At 41.9% G+C, this 13,032-nt stretch overlaps 1 protein-coding gene across 4 annotated transcripts; it reads left to right on the top strand.

Annotated features, from left to right (window-relative positions):
- Positions 1-28: 28 nt before the first annotated feature.
- Positions 29-11,923, top strand: ANKRA2 (ankyrin repeat family A member 2). Of its 4 annotated transcripts, XM_062212242.1 has the most exons (10): positions 29-507; positions 2,501-2,560; positions 2,653-3,028; positions 4,450-4,608; positions 6,425-6,490; positions 8,432-8,529; positions 9,052-9,177; positions 10,107-10,173; positions 10,683-10,763; positions 11,286-11,923. In XM_062212242.1, the coding sequence occupies exons 3-10, from the start codon at positions 2,740-2,742 to the stop codon at positions 11,339-11,341; spliced, it is 942 nt and encodes a 313-aa protein (XP_062068226.1). In that variant the 5' UTR covers positions 29-507; positions 2,501-2,560; positions 2,653-2,739; the 3' UTR covers positions 11,342-11,923. The 4 variants fall into 4 exon arrangements, with proteins under 4 accessions (XP_062068226.1, XP_062068227.1, XP_062068225.1 ...); XM_062212243.1 differs by lacking the exon at positions 2,501-2,560 and having other exon boundaries at positions 11,294-11,923; XM_062212241.1 differs by lacking the exon at positions 2,501-2,560.
- The last annotated feature ends 1,109 nt before the right edge of the window (positions 11,924-13,032 follow it).

Raw genomic sequence — 13,032 nt, 5'->3', positions numbered from 1 at the left:
CGGGGCGCGGAGGCGGGGCGACCGGAGAAGGAGGCGTGACCGGAGGCCGAGACGGAGGCCTCGCCCCGGTGACCCAGAGTCGTCTCCCGAACTGACCCTGGGTCGGTAGCCCTGTAGCTGGACGGAGCGCGGAGCTGAAAGGCCGCGTAACCATAGCAAAACCCGGAGCTCCTCCAGGCTCCACTGAGCGGAACACTCTTTTGCCAGAAGGCGAAGGAAGAATTCGGAAGTGACGTCGCGGCCACAACAAGCCGGAGCCTGCCCTGGCTCCGTGGCCGCAGATGGAAAGGCCCGACTTGCTGTCTGCCGTCCAAGGCGGTCGCGAGGCCCTGCGCGCACCCCCGCGCGGCCTCCCGCCCCTGTCCCCGGCGGCGTCCGCTCGCCGCGGATGAGCGAGCGTTTCCCCCCCAGGACTCTCGGAGCGCAGCTGGCCGCGGCGGCGGAGCGGACGTCCTCTCCCGCGGGTGTGCCCTGCAGCGAGTTCCTGGCCCAGGACGCCCGCCGCCTGTGAGGCTTCATTCATCTGCAGAGCACCTTGCTCTCTCCCTGTGGGACAATTCCAGAGCGGGAGGACTCGGGGGGCTTCCGTGGCTGGCGTCCCCCGGGAACCAGCGCGCTTGCTCGCTTCGCCTTTCTCGGGGCGCGCGCGTTCTCTCTGGGCCTGGGCCTGGCAGGTGGGGGACCCGAGCACCCTCTTACGGGTCAAGTCCTTTCCCCGCCCCTATCATTGCTATTCAAAATGTTGGCCTCCCTGTCAGCTTCCTTCTGCGCTCTGCCTTCCCACCCCCGGCACGAGGGCTGCTGTTCTCCCCTCTGAAGCCCTAATTTGCAATATAAAAGCTGTTCTGGGCTGGAATTAGTATTGGAGAGGCCTTCATTGATGACTGAATCTCGGAGAATGTACGCGAGCCCTCCCGGGATTGCACAGCTCGGTGTTGGGAATGGGATGCCAGTGAGGAGTAGGAAGGAATGTGAAAAGTTGCCGGAGTTCCATCAGAAAACATTTGACGGAACCTGGTAGTACTGTGCTGTGGGCAGAGATGGATGTGAGCGGGTCCCCATCCTGGAGTTACCAACTTCAGAGTCTAAATGGAAAACCTCAGGAGCGTTATTCCTGCCCAGTAAAGATCTATGCAGGCTGCTGGGAGCGCTCTGGGTGTTGCTGGGAGCCCGCGCTTGGCTGGGAGAATGCAGGGGGTGCTTCGTGCTTGCCATGTCGGGGAGCTCCCTTTGACTCACTGAACTAATTTCCTGCCCTCTTTTCCTTTGCTAAAATCTGTGATTGTTTTCTTACCATGTGTTATTTCTTCCAACTCTTTCTTCGGTGGGAGTTTTGGATGAGTTGAGTACCATGGCTTTTCTTTGTTTCTTTTATAATTTTTATTTGACAGCAGAAACAGAGAGACAGAGATCTTCCCAAATGCCTTGCAACAGCCAGGGCTGGGCCAGGCGAAACCAGGAGCTCAGAACTCCATCCAGGTCTCCCTCCTGGGTGACAGGGACCCAAGAATTTGAGGCATCATCTGCTGCCTGATGCTCCGTACATCGGCAGGGCCTCAGACCAGACACTCTGATATGGGATGTGGGTGCCCCAAGCCGCATCTTAACCATTGTGCCAGGTGCTCGCCCCTGCTGCTGCTGACTTTAATTGGTCAGGATGATGGAGTCAAAAGTGCACTCCTTTTTCTCTTCTCTATGGTGGACTTAATGATCACCTGCTCTGCCTACTCAAAGAACTGTAAAAAGGATCAGTCTTTGGAAATGTTTTTGAAACTGTAAACAGTGCTTATCTGTAAATGTGTGGTCTGCCAGTCCCTGCTCCACTGTGGTCTCAGTACATTTTTTTCTCTCTTCCAGTTAATTCCAATTTTAAAACATCCTGCACCCTCTCAAAATTTCTAAGAGGCAGTAAACCGTAGCATAAGAAAATTAACTAGATGCTAATTTTCTCTCTGTCTCAAATTGATTGTATATCTGAAAGTTACATATCTTAGGATGCCAATCAATCTGCATGCTTTATTTTTCATTAAAAACCCTACATTTAAGTTGCTATTGCTTGATCTGAACAAAAACTGATAAATATAAAGTCTTTCAGTACATATAGTCTTTCAGTACCTAGGAGTCACAGGTGTTATAGGTAACTGCTAATAATAATAAACTTGGGTACATTATGAATTATGTTTCTTAAATTCAAACTGAGGGCCGCTTAAATGAATATAGCATGTTAAAGAAATGAACCTTAAGTGAGAGGTTAAAGTTTTAAAATGGGATAGTTTATTTTCATTATTTCTTTGATCTTTTATCCACTTAACAATATTTGGATGTAGGAAAGGGCAATTGATGGGTATAAGGTGGTGACTGTGAGAATGTTGCTGGTTTTCATCTGCTCTTTGCCAGGGTCCTGAACGGTTGGTGGTGGTATCCAGGTATCCATAGTTTACAGCTGAGACTGAGGCACAGAGAGGTTGAATAACTCATCTGCGTTTGTGTTTACACTCAGGTTTTCCTGCCTCTGGAAATTGTATGTGTTGCAGTCTTTTATGTGTAGGAACATTTGTAGGTGTGTAAAAGCATTGTTTGAACACTTGATCAAAAAGTTTTTTTTTAATGCTTAAGTCGATGTAATACTTTTTTCTGTTTTTTTTCTTTCAGATTTTTTAAAAATCCAAATTTCCAGAATACACTGGATATCACTCATCATGAAGAAATGTTTTAACTAGTGAAACTACAGTTGGAATCATGGCCACATCAGCAAATCTGGATGTTGGAGCACAGCTGATAGTGGAAGAGTGTCCCAGCAGTTACACTCTCCCGAGCATGCCAGACATTAAGCTAGAGCACCCACTGGACCCAAGCTCAGAGGAGGGGTCCGCTCAGGGTGTTGCCATGGGAATGAAATTCATTTTGCCAAACCGATTTGATATGAATGTGTGTTCCCGATTTGTGAAGTCCTTAAATGAAGAGGATAGTAAAAATATTCAAGATCAAGTTAATTCTGACCTGGAAGTGGCATCTGTCCTATTTAAAGGTTGAAAGTTATGGTATAAATATATCTGCATTTGTTTTAGTTTATTTGGGTGTGTGTGTGTGTGTGTGTGTTTTCAATCATGAGATTTTCAGTTTGGAAGTCATCTTAAACTGTGATTTTCTAGAATCACACAGAAACTGAAATTAAATAATTTTATATAATATCCATCTTAAAGGAAGTGCATGTTGACTTTTTAAAATTTTTTGTCTGTTGTTTTTTTAATTTACAAATTCCCTAATGAAGTTCCTTACTGTACTTTTTTAAATGAGAGGAGAAAAATTTCCTTGGCCTTTTAGAAACTAATCAGTTTCATATAAGGGTACTTCAGATAGTTCCTGGAGGTGCTGGTGCCATGACACAGTAGGTTAATCCTCCGCCTGTGGTGCCGGCATCCCATATGGGCGCCAGTTCCAGTCCCTGCTGTTCCACTTCAGATCCAGCTCTCTGCTGTGGCCTGTGAAAGCAGTAGAAGTTGGCCCAAGTGCTTGGGCCCCTGCACCTGCACGGGAGACTGGGAGGAAGCTCCTGGCTCCTGGCTTTGGATCGACGGCCAGTTGGGGAGTGAACCAATGGAAGGAAGACCTTTCTCTCTCTCTTCCTCTCACTGTCTGTAACTCTAGCCCTCAAATAAATAGTTCCTGGATAAATGAAACCAGAGCAGTTTATTTTGGTGCAAAAAAAATTTGAATTTGTTGTTTTTCTTAATGTGGATGTTCCATGAACTTTTTGAAAAGATTTATTTATTTATTTAAGAGACAGAGTTACAGATAGACAGAGGCAGAGGGTGAGAAAGAGAGGGATCTTCATCCGCTGGTTCACTTCCCAGATGGCCGCAATAGCCAGAGCTGCATGGATCCGAAGCCAGGAACAAGGAGTTTCTTCCGGGTCTCCCACATGGGTGCAGGGGCCCAAGCACTGGGGCCATCTTCTACTACTTTCCCAGGCCACAGCAGAGAGCTGGATCAGGAGTGGAGCAGCTGGGATGGTGCCCACATGGGATGTTGGCACTACAGGTGGCAGCTTCACCCACTGTGCCACAGTGTCAGCCCCTCAAGAACTTTTTAAATACCTCATATTCTCTATTCCCTAACTATTTAATCTGCATTAGTTTCTTGTGCTACAATGTAATAAAGTCTTTCACCATGCTGCATATTTGCTTTTATGATGCCTGTTAATGATAAAATATTATCTTAGGATATTATTAGGAGATATTAGGATAATATCGCTCAAGGTAAATACTTTTCTGGAACTTTCATTATGGTAGTGTGGACTTTATGACAAAATAATATCATTTGATAGTTATGAGTTGAAGCTATTATACGTCACACATTTCCTTTTCAATGTCAGTGTTAAGATAGAGTTTTTATTGGAAAGCTTTGTCATTAAAATACTGCTACTGTGTTTAAATTTGTTTGCCTTAGCCGAATGCAATATCCACACATCTGCTTCTCCGGGAATTCAAGTAAGGCACGTTTACACTCCCTCGACAACGAAGCATTTCTCACCCATAAAACAGTCAACCACGTTAACCAACAAACACAGAGGAAATGAGGTCTCGACCACACCTTTGTTAGCACATTGTAAGTATTTGCTGCTGATGTTTTAAAATGCTCCTATTAGTTTCACGAGTTTGGCTTTGAAACATTATTTTCATTAAATGCATTTTTTTTCAAGCTTAAATGATATCCTAGTACTTTTAATAATTTAAAACTTTTTCATACACTATTGCATATTTAAATATTTCTTATGTTACTCTATTAAGGACCAATACAGATTGAAATATTATTAATAATCTTTATAATTTCATTGTAAAAACAATCTGTTCTTCTGAACTTTTTGCAAATTAAGACAATGTCCATGTTTTTGTGTTTCTGTTGTACAAAGCTTCTTGTTTTACTTGTAAACTGAATCACTGATCAACAAATGATTTTGTAACAAAAGCTGAGTGATTTATCTTACAGTGTTAAATTTGAACATAATATGAATATGAAACCACAATTTTTCAAACTTTGAATCCAGTTTTAAAAATGTAGAGTCACACTAGAGGAGATAAGAATGAATTAAGTTTCTCTACTTAAACTAGAAGACATTTTACATAATATGGGTGTATTAATGAAAAAACTGAGTAGCAGTTTGATGTTAGTAACTGCATTTGAGAATATTATGTAAATGTATCTCTATTCTGTAGCATGGGGAAATCTCTGTCTTTAGGAAACACTAGCTCCCTCCTGGTTTCTGAGTCACATGCTATAGCAGTTGAGCCTCTCTTCCTGTACAACTCTCACTCTACCATTTTTCGTCTACTCACATAAATTTGCCCATGCCTTCTCATTGGTTTCCTTTGTATATTAAATCTACCCAATCATATTACTGAAGTCAGTGACGAAGCAATACTAACTTTTTCTAAGGAGAACTCTGCTAAAACAATGAAATAATGAGATTATCCTAAAATATTCAATCCGAACTTGTGAGTTGAAAAGAAAGAAATAGAGGGGCAGGTGTTGTGGCATAACAGATTAAGCCACCACCTGCAATACCAGCATCCCATATAGGTGCTGGTTTGAGTCCCAGCTGCTCCATTTCCAATCCAGCTCCTTGGTGATGGCTTGGGAAAGCAGTGGAAGATGGCCCAAGTGCTTGGGGACCTACCACCCACATGGGAGACCCAGATGAAGCTCCTGCCTCCTGGCTTCAGCCTTGGCCCAGCCCTGGCTATTGTGACCACCTGGGGAGTGATCCAGTGAATGGAAGAGTGTGCTTGCTCGCGCTTGCGCTCTCTCTCTCTCTCGCTCTCTCTCTCTCTCTCTCTCTGCCTTTCACATAAATAAAATAATCTTTAAAAAACAAAAAAAGTAGAGATCATCTGGTTTACATCACTCATGTTAGAGAAATGTTTAATCCATCATCCAGGATCATGCAGCCAATTAGCCACAGCAACTCAAGAAGTTGCTTTCAAAGCCAGTTTTTCATTTACAACCTCACTCCTTCTAATGTTAGGAAAACCATGAAATCTTGAATAAAAATATTTGGGACTTGAATGGAGTCAAACAACCAGAAACAAAGGGAGTAGTATCTCTGTGTCTTTTGGAGCTGTCTTCCTCATATGTTTGGATGCAGAGGTAGTATTTTAAAAATTAAATAGCTAAACCATTTCTTCAGAGTAAATTTCATTAATAATGACAAAAAATTTGCAGATGTTGAATTACCTTAAATATATGTATAAAAGTGAATTCTCTGATATGTAATGGGTTCTTGTAATGTTAGGATATACTTTAAGTTAGGCTTTTAAAATGATAGCATGCTTTTGAAAAAAGAACATAGCTTCATGAACATGAACCATGGGGTGATGAACATGTACGTTTCAGATAGACATGAAGCATTTATGTATTGTTTCAGCTTTGTCTGTTCACCAGTTGGCAGCTCAGGGAGAGATGCTCTATTTGGCTACTCGTATCGAACAAGGTAATAGCCTATTTTTAAATATTTTGTTCAAAACTTTCAGTGGTATTTATTAGACTTGTTATTGTTTTACTTTAATACAGGAAAGTATAAAGACAAAAACAAATAGTTACATAATCTCACCAGGCAGATAACTCAACAGATAGTTCCAAAAATATATAAAGTTATAACTTCCTGTAACATCCTGTTCTTTCTTTCAGAAGCAAACATTATTTCCTATATTTTCAGAAAATTTTTCTAGAAAGCATTTCTACAGTATTCTGGATTATGAGAAAGGATATATTGCTTTTTTTATTTACACAAGGGAAAATGCTATACACACTGCATAGCGCTTTATTTTTATTTTTTTACTTAATGTTTTGGAGACCTTTCCATATAAACACATAAAGATATATTTCATTTCTTTTAATAATTCCATGATTTTGCGATGTATCACATACATGGATAGTATGTTGTTTATTTTTTAACTCTGCCCTGTGGTTGCCATTGACAACTAACAGTATTGTTGACACCGTGGTATCAGTAGAGTAAATTTGTGCAGGTGGGTTTTCTGAGTCAAAGGCTATATTAATTGTTGTTGTTCCAGGTGTTATCAGCTGTTTGTCCTCACGCCACAGCTAGTGTTCTGATTTCCCCTGACTCATTCACACAAGATGTTATCAGACTTCAATTTTTACTGATCTTTAAGTGAAAATGGTTTCTCATAGTAGTTTTATTTTTAATTTTTGAATTATGGTCTGTTTGAACTTTGTTGTGTGAACTGTTTCCATAGATTGATTTATGTGAAGTCTGTGAATTAAGGAAATGACCCTTTTGGATTTTATGTTGCACATAGTTTTTTCCCCTATTTTTGCTTTTTCCTTTAACTTTGTTTATAATGTTTTCAAACAAAGGCTTAAGTGCTAACTGTTTAAGTGATAAATGTATTTTTTTCTTGGTATCTTGTGGGGTTTTTTACTTTACTTAGAAAGGATTTCTCCAAGGTAATAGATAAATTTATCTATCCCTTACTATGGCACTTCCGTGGGTGGGTTTTTGCTTGTTTTTATATTTCAATCTGTGACTCACCTGGAGTATGTTTTGGTGTAATAATGTAAAGATCAGGCTTTAATTTTAATTTTTTCAGAAGTTAGCCAGTTGTTCCAATATTGTTTGTTAATTCCAGGGAGTTTTTTTTTTTAATCATGCCATTCTTGCATAAGAAAGTCATAATCATTATATCCTGATTGTCTGTCAATATATGGAGATTTCATTCTCACTCTAGTAAATAAATTCAAGGAAAATGCTGTGGGTTTTGGAACTATAGATGAAGTCCAGGAAACATAATAGGTTTCAAGTAGAATTGTGTGGTGCTTCTGTATTTCACACTATCCAGTCTTCGTTCACATTGTATTGTTAGCCAACCACAGAATGGGAGAAATTCAAAGTCAGGAATGTTAGCTCTAGAGTGGAAGATAGTGTTAGTAAGATTTTTGGAGTTTTATATATTTATGTAATGCTAAGGGCTCTCATGTAGTCGTATTTTTTATTGTGGGAATCCTCCTGCCTACACATCATACTGAACAAGGTACTATTCTTTGTATTGGAGAAGTTGCGTGACTTGCCTGGTCACAACGCTGCAGAGTGACAGCAGGCTTCAGACGCTGGTCCCTGGAGTCTGAGGCCAGTGTCCTGTGGACTGCCTGTGCTTGGCATTACGTCCTCTCTGGTAGTGTCTGCGGTAAATAGCCTGCTCTGTGAGCCCAGCTGTGTGCGTTGAGGCACAAGTGAATACATTCAGACAGCCAGTGCAGCAACACACAGTAGTACTTCAGCAAACAAAACTCGCACCACGAGAACTGCACTGCGTAATAGGATCAACTTTTTGGAATGCCAGTATTTTCATAGTGATATTAATATGTGGTTGTTAAATTAGATCACAAAAATTGCTTTTCTTTTAAATAGAAAATGTTATCAATCACACGGATGAAGAAGGATTTACCCCTCTGATGTGGGCTGCAGCACACGGGCAAATAGCTGTGGTAGAGTTTCTACTTCAGAATGTAAGGAAAATGCCTCAGAAACTGTATATGTAAAGTTACTTAAGTTCAGTTAAGTCCTCAATAAAGTTTCGATATCTCCAGCCAGCTAGATGTAATGATGGTGGATACAAAAAAAAAAAAAAAAAAAAATCAATGCTATTCATATTCTGGTGGAACTTGGATCTTGTTAGGAAGACAGTGCTAATGGTCCCTGAAACAGTGGGAAATAATGTTCTGTCCAGACACTTCTAAGTGCAGCAGGACCAGAAGCACTGTCAGCCCTGTAGGAAAAGTCTTCACGGAGGTGCTGTGACGCGACTGTGGAGGGAAAGCGTAGTCAGCCTTGAGGTAGACAGAGGGAGGAAAGAAGCATCAGACGGGCTTGGTAACCAGAGCATCCATGGATCAAAGTTTCCACTGTGTGTGTTAACCCCAGAACGTGACCTGACTCCAGTGCTGACCTGTAGTTACTGCTGACAGATAGGACAGCAGGCTCCTTGGAAGTCATTTAAAAGTCTTTTGTCTCCACTCCTCGCACGGCAGGGTGCTGACCCCCAACTTTTAGGAAAAGGTCGAGAAAGCGCGCTGTCGCTGGCCTCCAGCAAGGGCTACACAGACATTGTCAAGATGCTGCTTGACTGTGGAGTTGATGTCAATGAGTATGACTGGGTGAGTCCGGGGCACTGAACTTACAGTCACTCGCATGGGGTGGGCATTTGCCTAGCAGGTGACGCTCGTGTCCCTGTCAGAGTACCTGGGTTCCATGTCTGCCCCTGGAGGTAATTGGGGTCCTGCTACCCATCTGGGAGACCTGGATTAGGCTCCTGGCTCCTGGCTTCCTCCTGGCCTCGTCCTAGGCATTGTAGGTATCTGGGGACTGAACTAGATGAGAGTGCCCTCTCTCTACCTCGCTCATTAGCTCTGTCTGTGTCTGTCACTCAAGTAAATATTTTTTTTATCAACTTTTTTTTTTTTTTTTTGACAGGCAGAGTGGATAGTGAGAGAGAAAGATACAGAGAGAAAGGTCTCCCTTTTGCCGTTGGTTCACCCTCCAATGGCCGCCGCGGTAGCGCGCTGCGGCCGGCGCACCGCGCTGTTCCGATGGCAGGAGCCAGGTGCTTCTCCTGGTCTCCCATGGGGTGCAGGGCCCAAGCACTTGGGCCATCCTCCACTGCACTCCCTGGCCACAGCAGAGGGCTGGCCTGGAAGAGGGGCAACCGGGACAGGATCGGTGCCCCGACCGGGACTAGAACCCGGTGTGCCGGCGCCGCAAGGCGGAGGATTAGCCTAGTGAGCCGCGGCGCCGGCCACTCAAGTAAATATTTTAAAATTTTAATTACTGAAACATTCTATATTTGGTTTTGGGGAAACATAATGAATTGTGTTAAATACCTAAAAGATTCATTAATTTACTTAGAAGAAAAAGTTAATGTCATAAATGTAATTATTAGTTCTGATTTAAGTCTTCCTCACAAAATGTTAAAATTACCTTAAATTACTTTCACAAGCCCAATTTGTGGTAAAACTTCTCACAGCAACAATAAATGGCTGACTCTTGTTCACCCTATGGAACCCTAAATGACGTTTTCCTCTTGCAGAATGGAGGGACACCTCTGCTGTACGCTGTCCATGGAAATCATGTGAAGTGCGTAAAGATGCTCTTAGGTAAGCGGATAGAAGTCAGATTGTAGAAGGTGCTACGTCAGGTCGTTACATGGTCAGCCCGGCCTTCCCGGTCTCACTCAGGAGAGTCGATGACTCATGTTAAACACTCAGGCGCGCTGCTCTTCCCTGCAGCACTGGCTGCCATGGAGCTGCCCGTGTGAAAAGCAGCTCCATCGCTCACTGGACCCTGGTTGGCGTGTTCGTCCTTGGTGCTTTCATTCTGGGGTCACGCCTGTCTTCTCTGCCGATAATGTCTTTATGCATGAGTTTTGTCCGTAGCTGTTTATGAATTTCAGCCACTGTAAAGGACCCCTGTTTGTTGGCAGTGGCCTCCTGCCAGCCCAGCAGAGCGGGTTCTGTGCCCTCCATGTCCTCTGCGTTTGGTTTTGCCTCAAACACCGCTCTCCACATTTGCTGAAAATCTGCCTGTGGTTTGCACTTGAGCCAGTGATAGGCAAACACATGCATGTTTTCACTGTATTTATATAGATTTTTCTGTTCTGGTGTAGAAAATGGAGCTGACCCGACAATTGAAACTGACTCTGGATATAATTCTATGGATTTAGCTGTAGCCCTGGGCTATAGAAGTGGTGAGTATTTTAAAACACTCGGGTTTCATTTTAGTGAAGATCTATAAATAGTATAAGCCAATGGCCCAAGCCATTTTCATCAGTAAGAGTCATAAAACTGTGTGTGTTATCCTAAGCCTGACGTGCTTCCTAACTGTGGGCAGAGCAGACAGGTTCCTACACAGTCTGGAAGTGACTTTGTTACTATGCTTTCCATCAACTACAGTGACGGTAGGATGGGCAGGCCCCTGTTTACAAGGTTTATTTAATGTTTCCATAGCAAACTACTGGACTCTGGACTCTCCCCAGTTTCAAAAATATAAAAACCAAGATCTTTGGGTAATTGCTAAAACGGACCCAGGTTTTGTTTTTGAAGTATTGCATTTTATTACTGCCCTTAGCCTATGAACGTATACTGTTAGAAACAATATAAAGAAAATTTCCTAAAATAAATTTAGAAAAAAATTGGGATGCTGAATTGACTTTGATCATTTTTAAATTTTGTAGTCATTGGCTGTGATGTTGATGACGTGTCTGTTCTAGTCCAACAGGTTATTGAGTCCCATTTGTTGAAGCTGCTTCAGAATATCAAGGAGTGACACAGCCCTCAGAGAGTCTTCTGCCCTTCCGTTTACTTCTTGGTCCTTATAAATGATAGTTTTGTTTACTTATAAATTTTTACCTCAGTTGCAATATTTACTGATTTTTAGTAAATTTTAATAAATATTCCTTGAGTAACTCACTGGTTTATAATAAAATTAATGTTGATGCTTTTTTTATAAATGTGTAAACTGTATATTTAAAATTATAAATTAATGTTTCATGGCATGTACATTTTTATGGTACAGATGGTTATATGTCTTTGTATCAAGTGTTGTAATTTGACATTTGCAGAAATTCTTCTTCCCTCTTCATCTTTATTCTTGTTTTAACTCATTGACTTTACATAAAGTTTGGGGGGAAAGCTTGTTGTTGTTGAATTAAAAAGTGCACAGTGTGATTGTTTACGAGATGATATTAAGTAAATAAGTACTTTTTCTGTCAGTTTACATGCCAGTCTTAAGATTATAGATTATATAAGATTTTTTAGAACTTTTAGTTTAATCCAACTGTCCAGCTAGGACACTTCATTATATTAAACAGTATAATTGAAATAAATTAAATATAACTAAATCAATGAACACTGATTGATTGTCATTTTTAGAAGTGTATCTAGAACATTTTTCTTTTTTTTTAAGAGTTATTTTATTTGAAAGACAGAGTTACAGAGAGAGAGAGAAAGAGAGACACAGAGAGATCTTCCATCCACTAGTTCACTCCCCAAATGGCCAGGGCTGGGCCAAACCAAAGCCAGGAGTCAGGATCTTCTTCTGCATCACCCACATGGTGCAGGGGAAGCATCCTCTATGAAAGAAGTCAGTTCTTCAGTCTAAATGAGATGTTCTTTAATTCTTCTAAAGGAGCACAATAAACTCATGTTTCACCAGACTGTAGAAGGGAGAGCCACAGGGCAGAAGTTAACTTTAGCAGAGTGTGGGATTTGAATCACTTCATCTGGAAAACCAGTGTTCTATCAGTCGTGGTACTTTGGGTGTAAGCCACCCAAGTTTGGGTAGATGCAGAATGGAAGGTGGCTGGGATCTCGATCAGGAGAGCATTTTGCCATTTGGGGCGCTGCTGTTAGGTTAAGCTTCGGATCCTTGTTTATCATTTTGCTCAGGCTTTAGATTCCCAGATGGCAGAAGTCTGTTTATCAGGGGATGTAAATGTGTTGTTATGCAGAGTTAGGGGTGTAAGGGATGGCTTGATTGAACAACCATCAGTCAGACTGCCTAAAAGAAAGAGAGGAGAGAAACACGGCAGATGTTCACTCCAGATGCAACCCAGGCACTACAGTGTAGGAGACAGTACTACGTAGGTCATACACTTGGGATGATTTTTTAGATTTCTTTTTTATACTTTTAAAAGATTTTATTTGAAAGGTGAGAATGGGTGTCTGTGAGAAGGGATAGATATCTTCCACCTGCGTATACTTCTAGGACTGGGCCAGGCTGAAGCCAGGATCCAGGAACTCCATCCAGGTCTCCCTCATGGGTGGCCAGGGCCCAAGTACTTGGGTCATCTTCAGCTGCTTTCCCAGGTGCATTAGTAGGGAGCTGCATTGGAAGCAAACTGGAGCTCAAAGCAGCAGTCCAGTATGGGTTGCCAATGTTGCAAATGGTGGCTTAACTCACCGACTGGACCACAACACTGGACTCAGATTTTTTTTTTTTTTTTTTTTTTTTTTAGA

This window comes from Lepus europaeus, chromosome 15, assembly GCF_033115175.1.
Source record: "Lepus europaeus isolate LE1 chromosome 15, mLepTim1.pri, whole genome shotgun sequence".
NCBI classification, from domain to species: Eukaryota; Metazoa; Chordata; class Mammalia; order Lagomorpha; family Leporidae; genus Lepus; species Lepus europaeus.
The sequence above is the reverse complement of the archived record's forward strand: the minus strand, read 5'-3'. Positions and strand labels throughout refer to the sequence as shown.

What these genes read in the sequence shown, in the direction of transcription:
- ANKRA2 (XM_062212241.1), top strand. Translation starts at nt 2,740, where the DNA reads ATGGCCACATCAGCAAATCTGGATGTTGGAGCACAGCTGATAGTGGAA. An exon ending in GGCATCTGTCCTATTTAAAG is followed by an intron (nt 3,029 to 4,449) that starts GTTGAAAGTTAT and finishes TGTTTGCCTTAG; the next exon opens with CCGAATGCAATATCCACACA. An exon ending in AGCCCTGGGCTATAGAAGTG is followed by an intron (nt 10,764 to 11,285) that starts GTGAGTATTTTA and finishes TGTCTGTTCTAG; the next exon opens with TCCAACAGGTTATTGAGTCC.